This window comes from Anolis carolinensis, unplaced genomic scaffold, assembly GCF_035594765.1.
Source record: "Anolis carolinensis isolate JA03-04 unplaced genomic scaffold, rAnoCar3.1.pri scaffold_11, whole genome shotgun sequence".
Taxonomy (NCBI): Eukaryota; Metazoa; Chordata; class Lepidosauria; order Squamata; family Dactyloidae; genus Anolis; species Anolis carolinensis.
This window is the reverse complement of record NW_026943822.1, coordinates 2,277,995-2,296,276: the sequence shown is the minus strand read 5'-3', so window position 1 is coordinate 2,296,276 and position 18,282 is coordinate 2,277,995. Positions and strand designations below refer to the sequence as shown.

The 18,282-nt window shown below is 41.3% G+C and overlaps 1 protein-coding gene across 2 annotated transcripts in view; it reads right to left on the bottom strand.

Annotated features, from left to right (window-relative positions):
* prc1 (protein regulator of cytokinesis 1) overlaps positions 1-18,151 on the bottom strand; it is a 23,740-nt gene extending 5,589 nt beyond the window's left edge. Inside the window, exons 1-12 of one of the 2 annotated variants that reach the window (XM_062963539.1) lie at positions 17,939-18,151; positions 14,197-14,329; positions 11,335-11,457; positions 10,272-10,511; positions 10,015-10,185; positions 8,786-8,935; positions 8,319-8,466; positions 5,494-5,630; positions 5,298-5,393; positions 5,061-5,207; positions 2,138-2,248; positions 1,848-1,958 (exon numbers count right to left, since the gene is read on the bottom strand). In XM_062963539.1, coding sequence (XP_062819609.1) covers positions 1,848-1,958; positions 2,138-2,248; positions 5,061-5,207; positions 5,298-5,393; positions 5,494-5,630; positions 8,319-8,466; positions 8,786-8,935; positions 10,015-10,185; positions 10,272-10,511; positions 11,335-11,457; positions 14,197-14,329; positions 17,939-17,985 — 1,614 coding nt within the window. In that variant the 5' untranslated portion in view covers positions 17,986-18,151. The remainder of the gene's footprint in view (positions 1-1,847; positions 1,959-2,137; positions 2,249-5,060; positions 5,208-5,297; positions 5,394-5,493; positions 5,631-8,318; positions 8,467-8,785; positions 8,936-10,014; positions 10,186-10,271; positions 10,512-11,334; positions 11,458-14,196; positions 14,330-17,938) is intronic. The other variant, XM_062963538.1, reaches the window with a different exon arrangement.
* Between the last annotated feature and the right edge of the window lie 131 nt (positions 18,152-18,282).

Below are 18,282 nucleotides of genomic sequence, written 5' to 3'. Positions count from 1 at the left end.
ACTGGTCACTACTGTAACATCCCAAGAAATGAGAGATTTTGTGTCTGGGGAGAACAAATCGTGGAAGATATCGAACACTTTTTGATTGACTGCCCAGCATATGCTGAACTTCAACACAGAAGGAATCTAACATCTCCTCAGGAGAAGGTTAAATTGCTTCTGCGTCTGTCTCTGTCTTTGTTCTATGTGTATGGCATTGAATGCTTGTTTTATATGTATACATTGTGATCAGCCCTGAGTCCCCTTCGAGGTGAGAAAGAAGGGTGGGATATAAGTACTGTAAATAAATAAATAAAAATGGGGGTGGAGAAGGCTCAAGAGACAGGGCAGGACTTTATTACTTAAAGAAAAAGGAGAAACGCAGGAAGACGGAGAAATGGCTGTAATGAAGATAGATGAGAGGTGCGCCCGAGAGAAGGGCAAAAATGCAGCCGTGTGAATGAGAAAAGGCCTCTGTGCACATGTTTAAAAACATTAGAAACTACAATTGCATCTCGGCCTAGTGGCACTATTTTTCCTGTTGTAACCCAATAGCTCCGTCTGACTTAAATAAACCTATTGCATTTAATCGCCTCGCCTCTAGTATTTGACTGAAACCGAGATACTAAAGCAGGGGTCCTCAAACTTTTAAAGCAGAGGGCCGGTCCATAGTCTTTCAGACTGTCGAGGGGCCGAATTATCATTTGGGGAAAAAAAAAGCAAATTCCTATGCACACTGCACATATCTTATTTGTAGTTCAAAACAACAACAATGACAATGAAAGAACAATACAATATTTAAAAATGAAAACAATTGTAACCAATATAAACCTGTCAGGATTTCAGTGGGAAGTGTGGGCCTGCTTCTGGCCAATGAGATAGTCAGGTTAATTAGGATTGTTGTTGTGTGTCTTCAAGTCATTTCAGACTTTGGGCGAGCCTAAGTCTAAAATTATTTATTTATTCATTTACTACATTTATTACATTTATATGCTGCCCTTCTCACGCTGAAGGGGACTCAGAGCAGCTGAATGTACATACAATATTATTATATTATTAGCATAGCATTATATATTACTATATTGAACGATACCACTATACTGTAATATTATATGTAATATATAATTAATAATATTATATGGTACTAGCTGTGCCCGGCCACGCGTTGCTGTGGCGAAGTCTGGTGGTATGGGAAATAAAGTATTGGGGAATTGGTGGTAGTTAAGGTAAAGGGTAAAGGTGTGGAGTCCAGATAATCCAGTTAAAGCAGATAATATAAGATTATAAATGGGTTGTATAGCTGTGTGGAAGGGCCTTGAGTCTACACTGCCATCTAATCCAGTTAAAATCTGATAATTTGTATTTTATAGGCAGTGTGGAAGAGGCCTAAGTGAGGCCTAACTCTGCCTGTCCCCTGGGTGAGTGGGTTGCTAGGAGACCAAGTGGGCGGAGCTTAGCCTTCTAACTGGCAGCAATTGGATAAAAACAATTATTCCTCTCCTTCTAATTAGGACTTTATTTTTCTTTTCTTTTTGTTGTATCGACCTAGAGGCGTGGATGATGGGTTGTGTTGTCAATTTTGGAGGTTGGGGGGTGTTTAGTTTTGTTGTTTTGGCGGTTGCCAGGATTCCATCACTCTTTTATATATATAGATTATTATTAATATTATATTGTATAACATTATAAATATTATTATCAATATTATATGTATATACAATATATTATATTATTTAAAATGATATAAAAATATATTATAAAACTGAGGGCGGGGGCCAGGTAAATGACCTTGGAGGGCCGCTTCTGGCCCCCGGGCCTTAGTTTGGGGACCCTTGTACTAAAGGTTTGGGCAGCACTGAACCACAACGTACCTTCCTTCCGGAAAGTGGAAGCCGAGATGTGGCGGCCGCCGGAGAATTGAAGAGGGATCCCCTGAAGTTTGAGCGCATGGTGCTGTTGGGCGTGGACGCGGTGATGTTCAGCTGGGGAAAAAGGGTTATGGTAATGCCTGAGACACAAGGCTTCTTGGCTCCAGTTTCTTTCAAGCAGCAGAGGAGGGTCTTCTGCTCCTTTCGTCCTCCCGCTGCAGCCCCTCGGCAGAAGAACGAACCAGGGCCACACAAAAAGCAATTACTTCCCCGAGTCCCTTTCCTGCACTCACCTTCCGGACCTTTCCGGGCAGGGTGAAGCCCAGCGCCCGCCTCTTGTTGGGGGTCCGAGGGCTGCTCCCGTACTTCATCTCTTCCTCAATCTCACGTGATTTCTTGAGTTGCTGGAAGAAAGAGAAGCAGGCGGTTTTGTTAATCAGGTTGGAGGGTGCTGTGGTTTTAGCTTCCAATGCGATTTTAATCAGTACACCATTGATCAGGGGTCCTCAAACTTTTAAAGCAGAGGGCCAGTCCACAATCGTTCAGACTGTTGAGGGACCAAATTATCATTTGGAAAAAAAAATCGAACCAATTCCTATGCATACTGCATATGTCCTATTTGCAGTGCAAAACAACAACAATGAAAGAACAATACAATATTTAAAAATGAAAACAATTTTAACCAACATAAATCTATCAGGATTTCAATGGAAAGTGTGGGCCTGCTTCTGGCCAATGAGATAGTCAAGTGAATTAAGATTGTTGTTGTTGTGTGCCTTCAAGTCATTTCAGAATTTGGGCGAGCCTAAGTCTAAAATTAATTAATTAATTAATTACTACATTTATTTACTACATTTATATCCCACCCTTCTCACCCCAAAGGGGACTCAAAGCAGCTGTATGTACATACAATATATTAGCATAGCACAATATTAGCATTCTATATTACGATATTGAACTATACCACTATACTGTAATATTACATGTAACATATAACATATAATTAATATTATTATATGGTATTATTATTAGTATTGTATAACATTATATTTTTATCAATATTATATGTATATACAATATATTATTAAAACTGATATAAAATATTATATTATAAAACTGAGGGTGGGGGCCAGGTAAATGACCTTGGAGGGCCGCATCCGGCCCCCGGGCCTTAGTTTGGGGACCCCTGCCATTGATGTTTAATTGTTTTATGGTTTGTGGATTTTAAATTGTATTAAAATGCTTTTAAACATAAGCCCCTTCGAGTCTCCTTTGTGGAGAGAAAAAGCGTATATCTATATATATAAAAGAGTGATGGCATCAGGGCAGCGGACAAAACAACAAAACTACAGGGCCCCCAACCTCGAAATTTGACAACACAACCCATCATTCATGGCTCTAGGTTGATACAACAACAAAAAATAATAAAGTCCTAATTACAGGGAGAGGAATAATAGTTTTTATCCAATTGCTGCCAGTTTGAAGGCTAAGCTCCACCCACTTGGCCTCCTAGCAACTCACTCAGCCCAGGGGACAGGCACAGTTAGGCCTCACTTAGGCTTCTTCCACAGATTATCAGATTTTAACTGGATTATATGGCAGTGTAGACTCAAGGCCCTTCCAAACGGCTATATAACCCATTTAGAATCTTATATTATCTGCTTTGAACTGGATTATCTTGACTCCACACTGCCATAGAATCCACTTCAGTGTGAATACTAAACATAAAGACAACCATACAACAGACATTCAATACCACCACTACCTCAACAATTTCTCACCAACACCACCAGACAACGCCACAGCAACGCGTGGCCGGGCACAGCTAGTGAATAAACATAATAAGAACAACAACTCAGAAGCTCTGGCAGAAATATTAAAAATTAACTAGGTATTTTTAATTACAAAACTGTGAGTTGAGCACTGAAAGAGTTAAATAAACTAGCATTGCCCTGAGGAGAGTGAGTAGGCTGGAGCCTGTTAGAGATAATGGGCCAAAGCTAGTGTTGTCCTAAGGAGTGTGAGCGAAGCCTCAGCACGAGAAGGCCTCATGTGTAAAGCTCCAGTGTGAAGGCTGCTGTGTGTAAACATACTGTGTGAAGCTCCTGTGTAAGTTCATTGTGAGAGGAGGCTCTGCGAGAGCAAAGCTGTTTATCTGCATGAGAAAGAAGCCCAGCGTGGAAGCAAAGAAGGAAGTACAGTAGAGTCTCAATTATCCAACATAAATGGACCAGCAGAATGTTGGATAAGCGAATATGTTGGATAATAAGGAGGGATTAAGGAAAAGCCTATTAAAAATCAAATTAGGTTATGATTTTAAAAATTAAGAACCCAAAACATCTTATACAACAAATTTGACAGAAATAGTTCAGTACGCAGTAATGCTATGTAGTAATTAGTATTTATGAATTTAACACCAAAATATCACGATGTATTGAAAACATTGACTACAAAAATGCATTGGATAATCCAGAATGTTGGATAAGTGAGACTCTTGTATAAAGGACTTTATTTGTGTTATGGAAACTTTGTTTTTGTAAATAGTGGAACCATATTATTTTGCTATAAAGAAAAGCCTTCAAAGGAAGAGATACCATTGGTCTGTGTTTGTGTGTTTATTTTATCACTTTTGGCTTCTGGCGCTGGGTCACGCTGCTGCTAATAAGTTACTCTGCTATACGTTTATGGGGAGAGTCTTTTGTTAACAAGCCCACTCGCCCAACAGCCTCTTTGCCACCGGATGCGTAACGCAGGTTCCCAATATTTACAGTATTTATATTCCGCCCTTCTCACCCCGAAGGGGACTCAGGGCAGATTACAATGAACACACATATATGGCAAACATTCAATGCCAACAGACAAACAACATATACACAGAGGCATTAAACATTTTTTTCCAGCTTCACGATTCTGGCCACAGGGGGAGCTGTTGCTTCACTGTCCACTGGTGGCTGTACTTCCTCATTCCTTTCCTTGTGTTTTGCTGGAAGTTTTATGATGTTGTAAATTAGTTAAATTAGCCTCCCACATAAAGCGTACCTAAATTTCCCTAACTGACAGATGTAACTGTCTTTCGGGGCTGCATAGGTCAACAGCAAGCCGGGCTATTTAATGGTCGGGGGCTTAACCCGACCTGGGCTTCGAACTCATGACCTCTCGGTCAGTAGTGATTTATTGCAGCTGGTTACTAGCCAGCTGTGCCACAGCCCAACTTACACGTTCCTGCCGCTCGCGCTCTTTCTCCAGGTGGTGGAGGCGCCACTGCTCGGCCACATACTGCAGGAAGGGCTGCTCCTGCACCAGGAAGGGCTCCCGGTGCTCCTGCTCCCAGCGCTCCACCCGGTCCTGCAGCTCTGCTTCAAGCTGCAAAGGGGAGAAACAGAGCCTGGTGCTCAGCCTGGCGGCCTCGGGACCCCCTTCCCTGCTGAGCCCCTCCCCTGGAGTGCCACCTGCCTTGGAGAGAGTCTTCTGCAGCTTCACTCGCAGCTTCTCTTCTTTCAGAAGGTTGCCCCCACGGTTGGTGAAGCGGCTGGGGTCCGATGCCTTTCTCTGGGGAGGAGAAAAGGGGTCCGAGTAGGAACATCCCGCTCGCCCTCCCCATGGTCCCCTTGGCCCAGACTCCATGGGTCCCCCTCCGGCCCACAGCTACCTCAAGCTCCTGAAAGTGGCGCCAGCTGTCTTCCCACTTGCGGACGCCTTCGAACAGCTCCTGGTGGGTCTCGTAATACTGCTTCATCCGCAGGATCTCTGCGTCGTGCTGCTGCAGGAGCTCCTCGGTGAAGTCGTCTGGGGGGCAGGAAATGAGCTCACGAGGGCCGTATGGGGTCAAACCCCTCCAACCCAATTTATAAATATATAATATATTGTATATACATATAATATTGATAATAATATTATAATGGAATACAATATTATACTACTAATAATACAATATAATAATATATTGTATTATTACTATTATATTATTAATATTACTGTATATAATAATAATAATAATAATAATAATAATAATAACAACTTTATTTTAAGGTAGTCTCTTTCTAGATAAGGAACAGATAGTCTGTGATTGAAATTCACAGGGTGACTGCAGTTTAAAGCAGTACAACAACAACAACAACTTTATTCTTATACCCCGCCCCATCTCACCGGAGGGACTCGGAGCGGCTTACATGGGGCCATGCCCGACATCAAAGTACAATCACAGCAATAAAACAGTAAAAACAATTTTTCACATCAATAAGACATCAACATCAGTAAAACAGTCATAAAAATCAATATACTGCATAAAATATTAAAAACGGGAGGCTAAAAACAGATCTGGGCCAAAGTGCAAAAGACATCACACGGGAAAGGTAGTTTCATGGCTAAAATAATCAATAAAGTGCAAGTAATTCTGGCCAGGCATCCTATTGTTGAGTGGGCAGATGAATCAGCCTACAAAATTAATCCTCAAAGGCCTTTTGGAAGAGCCAAGTTTTTAGGCTCTTCCGGAAGGAGAGTAGGGTAGGGGCCTGCCTGATCTCCCTAGGGAGCGAGTTCCAAAGCTGGAGGGCCATAACGGAGAAGGTATATAGTGATCTATATACCGTATATACTCGAGTATAAGCCGACCCAAATATAAGCCGAGACACCTAATTTTACCACAAAAAAACTGGGAAAACATTTGAATATTTACATAAAGTTCAAATTTAAGATAAGACTGTCCAACTCCGATCAAATCATTATTCTCATCTTCTTCCATATAAATGCCCTTACGTATCCTTTTAATAATAATAGAGTAAAATAATACATGTAATAATAATAATAACAAATACAGGAAAATAATACATGTAATAATAGAGTAAAATAATAAATGCAACAATAATAAGATCAGAGTGAAATAATAAATGAATTAATAATAATAATAAAATAGAGTAAAATAAATGTAATAGTAGCAACAATAATAGAGAAAAATAATAAATGTAATAATACCAATAATAATATAGAAAAATAATACAGTAGAGTCTCACTTATCCAAGCTAAACGGGCCGGCAGAAGCTTGGATAAGCGAATATCTTGGATAATAAGGAGGGATTTAGGAAAAGCCTATTAGGTTATGATTTTACAAATTAAGCACCAAAACATCATGTTTTACAACAAATTTGACAGAAAAAGCAGTTCAATACGCAGTAATGTTATGTTGTAATTACTGTATTTACGAATTTAGCACCAAAATATCACGATACAGTAGAGTCTCACTTATCCAAGCTAAACGGGCCGGCAGAAGCTTGGATAAGTGAATATCTTGGATAATAAGGAGGGATTAAGGAAAAGCCTATTAAACATCAAATTAGGTTATTTTACAAATTAAGCACCAAAACATCATATTATATAACAAATTTGACAGAAAAAGCAGTTCAATACGCAATAATGTTATGTTGTAATTACTGTATTTACGAATTTAGCACCAAAATATCACAATATATTAAAAACATTGACTACAAAAATGGCTTGGATAATTCAGAAACTTGGATAAGTGAGGCTTGGATAAGTGAGACTCTACTGTATATTGAAAACATTGACTACAAAAATGGCTTGGATAATCCAGAAGCTTAGATAAGCGAGGCTTGGATAAGTGAGACTCTACTGTAAATGTACCATATATTCTTGTGTATAAGCTGACCCAAATATAAGCCTACCAGGACCGTCATCCGAGTATAAGCCAAGGGGGGCTTTTTCAGTCTTAAAAAGAGGGCTGAAAAACTAGGCTTATACATGAGTATATACAGTATATATTATATATTAAATGTAATATTACTAATAATATTACCATATAATGATATAGTACAATATAGTAATTCAATGCTTATATTGTGCTATGCTAATAATATATTGTATGTTCATTTGATTTGTAAGCTGCTCTGAATCCTGTTCGGAGTGAGAAGAGCGGGATATAAATGTACTATTTATTTTTATTTATTTACAGTATTTATATTCCGCCCTTCTCACCCTGAAGGGGACTCAGGGCGGATCACATTATAACACACATAGGGCAAACATTCAATGCCCATAAACACATCAAACAGTGACCGAGACAGACAGACGCAGAGGCAATTTAACCTTCTCCTGAGGGGATGTTCAATTCTAGCCACAGGGGAGAGCAGCTGCTTCATCATCCACTGTGATGGCACTTCCTCATTCCAGGTCGTAAATTAGTTAAACTTGCCTCCCCACTTTTTTTTTTTTTTATAAGTGGTACCTTATTTCCTACCTGATAAATGCAACTATCTTTCGGGTTGCTAGGTCAGCAACTGAGCAAGGGCTATTTTTTATTTTTAATTGACAGGTGCTCGCCCCGCCATGGGCTGGCCTCGAACTCATGACCTCATGGTCAGAGTGATTTATTGCAGCTGCTCAACAGCCTGCGCCACAGCCCGGCCCATAATAATAAATAAATAAATAAACCCTGGTCAGGATGGCAGGGCGATCACTCACCCTGGAAGTAGGGGGCGAAGGAACGCCTCTGTTGCTCACTGAAGAAGCATTTATCCCAGTAGCCGACCAGCTCCGTTCGGATGGCCTCCACCACGTTCTGAATGTTGTCGCGCTTGAGCTGCTCCAGGCGGTCTTCCTCCTGTTGCAGCTGCAAAGGGGGAACAGGTCAGAGCTTCAGTGGGCGGTGGGCAGTCTCTCCAGCCCCGACCCTTTCTCCCCCCCCCCCCCCCCCCCAGCATTGGCACGCTTGGGATCTGGAGCACCCATAAGGAGCCTGAGCGTGGCTTCTGTTGGATCTGGGCCCCAACCCAGTGCCTGCCTTCTCCTCTAGTCTTGCATTGTGCTGCAGTTGGAGGAAGCCAAGTTCTGCAGCAGCAAAAGGAGCAGCATCTCAGTAGAAGGAAACTCAGAGGGACCAAGGAACCCTGTCCCAAAGGAAGAGCGTTGCTCCACCCAGCGTTGCTCACCGCGTTCATGATCTTGGACCCGAAGCCCACCATGTAGGGGGAGAAGGCCTCCCTTTCCTCCGCAGGGACCTGCAGGCGGTTCCAGAGCACCACGACCCTGGAGCGCAGATCTTCACACAGCGCTTCTTTCTGGCTTCTCTTCAACTCCAGCTGAGAGGCAGAAAAAGAGAAGTACTGCGGCTGCAGCACAGGGCTGGGAGACTGCTGACCCCCTCCCTCCCCACTGCAGAGACTGAGATTTTCATTTTTAAAGAAGGAGGTTTTAAGAATGGGTTAAAGCAGGGGAAGAAGCAAGTGAAGAGTGAAGGAATTTGGAAGAAGTAGTGTTGCCAGGCACCGGGGAAAGGCGTGGGCAAGGGGTGAAGAAAGAGCTCAACACGCTATACTATTTTATATATAATAATAATAATAATAATAATAATAATAATAATAATACTTTATTTATACCCCGCCACCATCTCCCCAACGGGGACTCGGGGCGGCTTACATGGGGCCATGCCCAAAACAATACAATGTAAACAGCATATAAAAGAACAGCACAACACAATACAATAAGCAATACAGTAAATAATATCCATTACAAAATAAAACAAGGAGACAATGAAAACAAGGGCAGACCACATGAACATTAAGTTAAAAGTCGGGTTGAGAAAGACATAAAAATAAAAAATAAATATAGTATATACTCGAGTATAAGCCTAGTTTTTCAGCCCTTTTTTTAGGGCTAAAAAGCCCCCCTCGGCTTATACTTGGGAGAGGATCCTGGTTAGCTTATATCTGGGTCAGCTTATACTCGATAATATATGGTAGGTAAAGGTAAAGGTTTCCCCTGACGTTAAGTCCAGTTATGTCTGACTCTGGGGGTTGGTCATCTCCATTTCTAAGCCGAAGAGCCGGTGTTGTCCGTAGACACCTCCAAGATCATGTGGCCACTGGTATGACTGCATGGAGCGCCGTTACCTTCCCGCCAAAGCAGTACCTATTGATCTACTCACATTAGCATGTTTTCAAACTGCTAGGTTGGCAGGAGCTGGAGCTAACACCAGACTCTACTGTACTTTGATCTGAATCTGGTCGACTATAAATAAAACCCATAGTGCAGAACAGTCAAAGGTAGCACTTTCTTGACTTTAGTGCACCATCCCTTAGTGTTAAACTATTGTATTTTAAATCTCGTTGCTAGTGATTGAAAATAAGACTAGAGAGATTTGGGTACCGAGCCTTCCCACCTGCTGCAGGAGCTCCTTGAGGTTGGCGATGTTCTGGGTGGAGAGGCAGAAGGCGTCCTCGTCCTCGCAGACCACGTCCCGCTCAAAGGTGGTCTCGGGGCTCTGCTCCAGCTCCTCCATGCGCAGCAAGATCTGCTGCTTTGTGTCAAGGAACTCGGCCCAGCGCCGCTCCTGCGGGAAGAGAGGCGTCAGCCGCCAAGCTCCTTCTTTCCACACACACCCCCTCCGCACAACTGACCAATCCGACCCACACTGACCTTTTCGGCCGTGAGCGCAGTCAGGTGTCTGCGGAACGCATCCAGCTGGGCCAGGCTGGGCACGGCCTCGGGCTCCTGGGTGGCGGCAAAGGGCTGGGTGCAGAGCAGGTCGCAGAGGTCCTGGTCCTGCTCCTGCAGGGCCTTCATCTCCTGCAGCCGCTCCCGCTTTTGTTTAATCATCACCTCCACTCGGGTGCGAAGGTCTTTCTCCAGCTGGAGGATGGTGGCCTCCTCGTCCTCCTGGGAAAGAGCGGCAGAGGTGAGTCCATCCCACCCAGCGTGTGCCTGCCTGCTTACCCCCTTTCCCGACCCGGCCCAAAATAATAATAATAATAATAATAATAATAATAATAATAATAATAAAAAAACTTTATTTATACCCCACCACCATCACCCCAACGGGGACTCGGGGCAGCTAACATGGGGCCATGCCCAGAGCAGTACAATATAATAAAATATAAAAACAACATATCATAACACAATTAAAACAATACAATAAATAATAATATACATTACATCAAGAAATCAAAGAACCAGTAAAAACAAGGGCGGGCCGCATAAACACAGAGATAAAAACTCGGGGTGAGAGAGACAAAGGAATACACCACAGGGGACAGGGACATATGAAGGTGGAACAGTCTAGGGGATAGATGTTGGAAGGGAGTAACAAAGAAATATATGGCAGTAGTTACTCACCAAAAGCACAGCGGAAGAGCCATGTTTTTAAGTCTTTTTTAAAAGCTAACAGAGTGGGAGCTTGCCTGATCTCAATGGGCAGTGAATTCCATAATTGGGGGGCCACAGCAGAAAAGGCCCTCTCCCTTGTACCCACAAGGCGGGGCTGGGATATAGGCAGTGACGATGTGGCCCCAAGGCAATTTTTTCCCCCATACCCTGAAACTATAGGCATGTCTTGCTTCCAAGATTCCCTGGCAGTAATAACCCTAAACCTAAGATGGCTTAAAAGAGGACGGGCAAACATATTGATCCAAAGTGAGAGAAATCTCACCAGGATTGTCTCATTTGTTTACAACTCGGGGATGTCCTGAATCCTGTCCCTCACCTCGAAGGGGGCCAGTTGCAGCTCCTTGCAGAGCTCGGCCTGCTTCTTGCGGCAGACGTTGATGCTCTGGAGCAGCCGCTTCTTCAGGCTCTCCTCTTCCGCCACCATCATCTCCAGCAAGCCCTGCGTTTGGGTCAAACAAAATAAGATTGGCTGGAGGCATAATGTATGGCACAGAGCAGAAAGACCAGCCGCTCCCACCACGACACAAAGGACCAAACCCAGGTCATATTTTGAACACCATCAGGTGCAGGTTCAGCATATTATGACAGCTTGGGTATCCACCCCTCCCTGATGATACCGACACGACTTGCACTTTCGGCCCAGTTTCTTTTGGAGCCAACCCAAGATAGGGTTTATCATTATATTTATTGTATGTGATCTTTTATGACCTGTTTTATTGTTGATTGAGTTGTTTTATTGCTTTGTTTTTTATATTGTTGATGTCCAGGCTTGGCCCCATGTAAGCCGCCCCGAGTCCCTTTGGGGAGATGGGGCGGGGTATAAAAATAAAATTATTATTATTATTATCAACACAACGACGTTGTATGGCACAGCAAACAAGATAGATATGCTGGATTTCGTGTGCAGATCCCAGTAGGGTGGCCTTTTGCAGTTGGCAGATGGTGATTTTGTCAATGTCTATTGTTTCCAAATGCCGGCTGAGATCTTTTGGCACGGCACCCAGTGTGCCCATCACCACAGGGACCACTTGCACTGCACTGCCCCCCCCCCCCCCCCGCAGGTGCCACCTTGACGTGGTGGGGGGGCTTAGCTGCTCCAATGATGACTGAGGGCTGTGCTGGCGGTAGTGTAACTACCGGCAGGTCCAACCAAGCCAGAGAGGCCTCAGCTGAGGAGCACAACCAAGAGCACCTAACCCATTAGCATTATGGAGAATCAAACCCAAACGAAGTCTATACTGGCTCGGTCGTCGCCCAGGATAAAAAGGATGCTGCTGATTCTGGACATCCATCGACAAGTGGGCTATGGAATCATCAAAACCCAAATGAACAGTCACAGAAGCGGCAAAAATATACAATGCCAGAAAACCGCACTATTATTATTATTATTATTATTATTATTACAGTAAGGAGAAAACTATATAGGGTCTCATGCAGGGGCACTTGTTCACCATGTGCCCAGAGGGACTAAAATAGCCATGGGCCCCAAGGGACAACAACATTGAGGCATGAAAATCCAACCATAAATTAGACCATCCAGGCCCCAAAAGACAAGGACACTGAGGCATGAAAATCAGACCATAAAGTAGAGAACAATTTGCCAGAGAGAGGATGGGGTAACACATACTTTTAGACTGGTTTGTTACTGTATTGTGATCTATATCAATAAAAATGTAATGCCAGTCAGTGAGGGACCTCATATCTCCCAAACTACTCAACCAATTGCTATGAAATTTGGACACGACATAGCTTTCGATCTACTCTCACAAACCTGACACACCTGAGAAAGGTAAAATCATACCCCTAAGCAACAGCCAATCAGTCTCCTCCCCCCCTTAGCTACTGTCCTAACAGATGGCCCCTCCCTTTAGGGACAGCGCAAGAAACGGCTGAGTAGTTCAAACCCAATTATTGATAAAGTGTCTACCTGAATATGGTTGTGAATAGTATCATCTGAAAGAGAAAAATTTGCTCTACAAGACTGATATGTTTTTGTTTTGCAATGCGACCATTAAGTATCCATTTACTCAGGTCAAATTATGTTATATTGTGTGCATCCCCCCATCACCAACTGATGCTCTGGGGCCAATATACAATATAATACACAATAATATATAATAATATAATATATTGTATGTATATATATAGTACTTGTAAACTGCCCTGAGTCCCCTTCGGGGTGAGAAGGGCGGGATATAAATGTTGCTAATTAATAAAAAAATAAATAAATAAATATTGTATATACACATAATATTGATAATATTATTAGGATGTAATACAATATAATACTATAATAATACTAATTCTATATTACATGTTATTTTACTAATAATGTTACAGTTCAATTGTACATATCTATATATATAAAAGAGTGATGGCATCACGGCGACCTACAAAACAACAAAACTACAGGCCCCCCAACCTCGAAATTTGACAACACAACCCATCATCCACGCCTCTAGGTTGATACAACAAAAAGCAAAGAAAAATAAAGTCCTAATTAGAGGGAGAGAAATAATTGTTTTTATCCAATTGCTGCCACTTAGAAGGCTCTAAGCTCTGCCCACTTGGTCTCCTAGCAACCCACTCAGCCCAGTGTTAATAAAAGAATAAAAAATAAAATAAATACGAATAATACAATAAAAAACACTAAAAAATTAATACAATAAAATACTATAACAAAATAACTAAAAATAATACAACAAAATAATAAAATATAATAAATAAAAAAGATAAGTTACAATAAAATTAATTTAAAAAATACAAATAACGTCAAATAAAAATTCCACAACAACTTTTAACCAATACCACCACCACTTTGCCACAGCAACGCGTGGCCGGGCACAGCTAGTAGTAATATATTGATATATACTATCAATATAGTAATATATTATGCTAACATTGTGCTATGCTAATAATATAATATATTGTATGTACATATAACTTGTTAAGCCGCTCTGAGTCCCCTTTAGCAACCGGTGTGGGTGGGGCCAAATACAATTCCTTATATTTTCTTTACCCATTAACTATGTGAATGCGTCCCCCTCAATTTCAACTCCCAGTTCACCTTAATATATCACTGAGTGTATGTGATTCTCTTTTCAGTGATATCATCTGATAAATATCCATGCCATTGGTAATGAATTGGTTCCCCTTTCTTTCCCTTGGCTCTGCCCACCTTGACGTGCTTCCGGACCACCTGGGTGCGCTCCAGGCGCTGCTCCTCCGGGATGCCAATCTCCTCCCAGATGTCATGAAGGTGCCTCAAGGCCTGGCTCAGGCAGGCCACCGACTCATCCGCCAAGATCTCACTGCAGGGAAGCGGAAGCAAAGTTAGGAGGGAGCCCCAAAGGCCCTCTAGTCTGACACCCCTCTTCCTGCTGCTATACAGGGTGCACCAATAAAGCCCTCCCGACAGACGGCCATCCCCTCCATAGATAGTAGCAGTTTTATGGAAGCCATAGTCAGAGAATCCTCCAATTGGAAGGGACTCCCTTCTGTCAAGCAGGAGGACTCAATACAATCCCTCCTGACAGAGTGCCACCCAACAGCTGTGGAAAAGAAAAAGGTTTGGATCATTGATGTTGCCATCCCAGGTGACAGTCACATTGACGAAAAACAACCGGAAAAACTCAGCCGCTATCAGGACCTCCAGATTGAACTTCAAAGACTCTGGCAGAAACCAGTGCAGGTGGTCCCGGTGGTGATGGGCACACTGGGTGCCATGCCAAAAGATCTCAGCCAGCATTTGGAAACAATAGACATTGACAAAATTACGATCCGCCAACTACAAAAGGCCATCCTACTGGGATCTGCACGCATCATCCGAAAATACATCACACAGTCCTAGACACTTGGGAAGTGTTCGACTTGTGATTTTGTGATACGAAATCCAGCATATCTATCTTGTTTACCGTGTCATAATAATAATAATAATAATAATAATAATAATAATAATAATAATATACATCACACAGTCCTAGACACTTGGGAAGTGTTCGACTTGTGATTTTGTGATACGAAATCCAGCATATCTATCTTGTTTGTTGTGTCATAATAATAATAATAATAATAATAATAATAATAATAATAATATACATCACACAGTCCTAGACACTTGGAAAGTGTTCGACTTGTGATTTTGTGATACGAAATCCAGCATATCTATCTTGTTTGCTGTGTCATAATAAAATAATAATAATAAAAACTTTATTTATATACCGCCCTATCTCCTCAAGGGACTCAGGGTGATTTCCAACACAGCAAGGAAGCCATAACAACTTAAAACCATACAGCAAAACATAATAAAATAATAAGCATAAGTACACTAAACAAAGAAATCAATCAATTAACAATAGGCTTGAGAACTAATAACAATATAACTCCAAATTTGGCACTTTCGGGGCAAATGGTAAAACCAACCAAAGTTCAAAGCCAATTATTGATAAAGTGTCTACCTGAATATGATTGTGAATAGCATCATCTGAAAGAGAAAAATTTGCTCTACAAGACTGATACGTTTTTGTTTTGCAATGCGACCATTAAGTATCCATTTACTCAGGTCAAATTATGTTATATTGTGTGCATCTCCCCATCACTAACTGATGCTCTGGGGCCAATATACAATATAATACACAATAAAATATAATAATATAATATAATATATTGTATGTATATATACTTGTAAACCGCTCTGAGTCCCCTTCGGGGTGAGAAGGGCGGGATATAAATGTTGCTAATAAATAAATAAATAAATATTGCATATACACATAATATTGATAATATTATTAGGATGTAATACAATATAATACTAGTAATAATACAATATAATAATATTAATTCTATATTACATGTAATTTTACTAATAATGTTACAGTTTAATGGTACATATAGTAATATATTGATATATATTATCAATATAGTAATATATTATGCTAACATTGTGCTATGCTAATAATATAATATATTGTATGTACATTTGATTTGTAACCTGCTCTGAGTCCCCTTCGGGGTGAGAAGGGCGGGATATAAATGTCACTAATAAATAAATAAATATTGCATATAACACATAATATTGATAATATTATTCTGATGTAATACAATATAATACTAGTAATAATACCATATAATAATATTATATATTACATGTAATATTACTAACAATGTTACAGTATAATGGTATATATAGGATGACAGTGAATAATGCACTTTAGTTATCAATCTATTATGTACCGCTGCTTTTAGTCTAGTACCCACCCATGAAGATGACAGAAACTGTGTCTGGTTGCCAGTTGATATTATTATTTGTTACAATATTGCTGTTTTTATCCTAATTTTATATTGTGAATTGCTTTTTAAGTATTTTTATTTTCTTTGTGTTGTCAGGCCTTGCCTCATGCAAGCCGCCCCGAGTCCCCTTGGGGAGCTGGTGGCGGGATATAAAAATAAAGTTGTTATTATTATTATTATGCTAATATTGTGCTATGCTAATAATATAATATATTTTATGTACATATACAGTAGAGTCTCACTTATCCAACATAAACGAGCCAGCAGAATGTTGGATAAGCGAATATGTTGGATAATAAGAAGGGATTAAGGAAATGCCTATTAAACATCAAATTGGGTTATGATTTTACAAATTAAGCACCAAAACATCATGCTATACAACAAATTTGACAGAAAAAGTAGTTCAATACGCAGTAATGCTATGTAGTAATTACTGTATTTACGAATTTAGCGCCAAAATATCACGATATATTGAAAACATTGACTACAAAAATGCGTTGGATAATCCAGAACGTTGGATAAGTGAGACTCTACTGTATTTTTATTTTCATTGTGTTGTCAGGCCTTGCCTCATGCAAGCCGCCCCGAGTCCCCTTGGGGAGCTGGTGGCGGGATATAAAAATAAAGTTATCATTATTATTATCATTATTATTATGCTAATATTGTGCTATGCTAATAATATATTGTATTTACATATACAGTAGAGTCTCACTTATCCGAGCCTCGCTTATCCAACATTCTGGATTATCCAACGCATTTTTGTAGTCAATGTTTTCAATACATCGTGATATTTTGGTGCTAAATTCGTAAATATAGTAATTACTACATAGCATTACTGCGTATTGAACTACTTTTTCTGTCAAATTTGTTGTATAACATGATGTTTTGGTGCTTCATTTGTAAAAACATAAACTAATATGATGTTTAATAGGCTTTTCCTTAATGCCTCCTTATTATCCAACATATTCGCTTATCCAACATTCTGTTGGCCCGTTTACGTTGGATAAGTGAGACTCTACTGTAGTTCAATATGCAGTAATGCTACATAGTAATTACTGTATTTACGAATTTAGCACCAAAATATCACTATGTATTAAAAACATTGACTACAAAAATGCGTTGGATAATCCAGAACGTTGGATAAGTGAGACTCTACTGTATTTTTATTTTCATTGTGTTGTCAGGCCTTGCTTCATGCAAGCCGCCCCGAGTCCCCTTGGGGAGCTGGTGGCGGGATATAAAAATAAAGTTAATATTATTATTATTATGCTAATATTGTGCTATGCCAATAATATAATATATTGTATGTACATATAATTTGTAAGCCGCTCTGAGTCCCCTTCGGGGTGAGAAGGGCGGGGTATAACTGCAGTAAATAAAATAAATAAACAAGCAAACAAACAAACAAACACCGGACTGCTGCTACAGCTAAAATTTGAACAGAATTGGAGAAGGTTTCGAGCACTTGGCGTGGAATGACTCCACCGGACTCCCAGGGCTGAAAGGGAGCCCTGAAGGCCATGCAGTCCAGCCCTCTTCTTTCTGTCAGGCAGGAGGACACCATTCAATCCCTCCCGACAGATGGCCACGCCAAGGATAGGGGCCCACCTCTCCCCTCCCCTTCTCGCTACCTTTTCCGCATGGCTCTCGGCCTCCTGACCCGCTCCGGGCCCTGCATCCTCCTCTTCTTACGGCTCAAGAAGCAACAGCGGCGGCGGCGGCGAAGGCAAAAAACGACGCTGACCGTTACACGCGCGGCTCCGCCTTACATTCAAACGCTCCGCGACGCTTCCTGATTGGCTCCGCGTCCGATCACGCGCTACTTAGCCACGCCCGCCGCCGAGAGGAAGGCCACTGTCGCTTCTTGATTGGCTCCACCGAGGGAAAGGCGTCCCTTCTGGCCAATCAGAGGGCAGATGCCGGGGAGCGTGACTCCAGGCAGTCCTTGAACTTGTTGTCGAAGGCTATGTTTCAG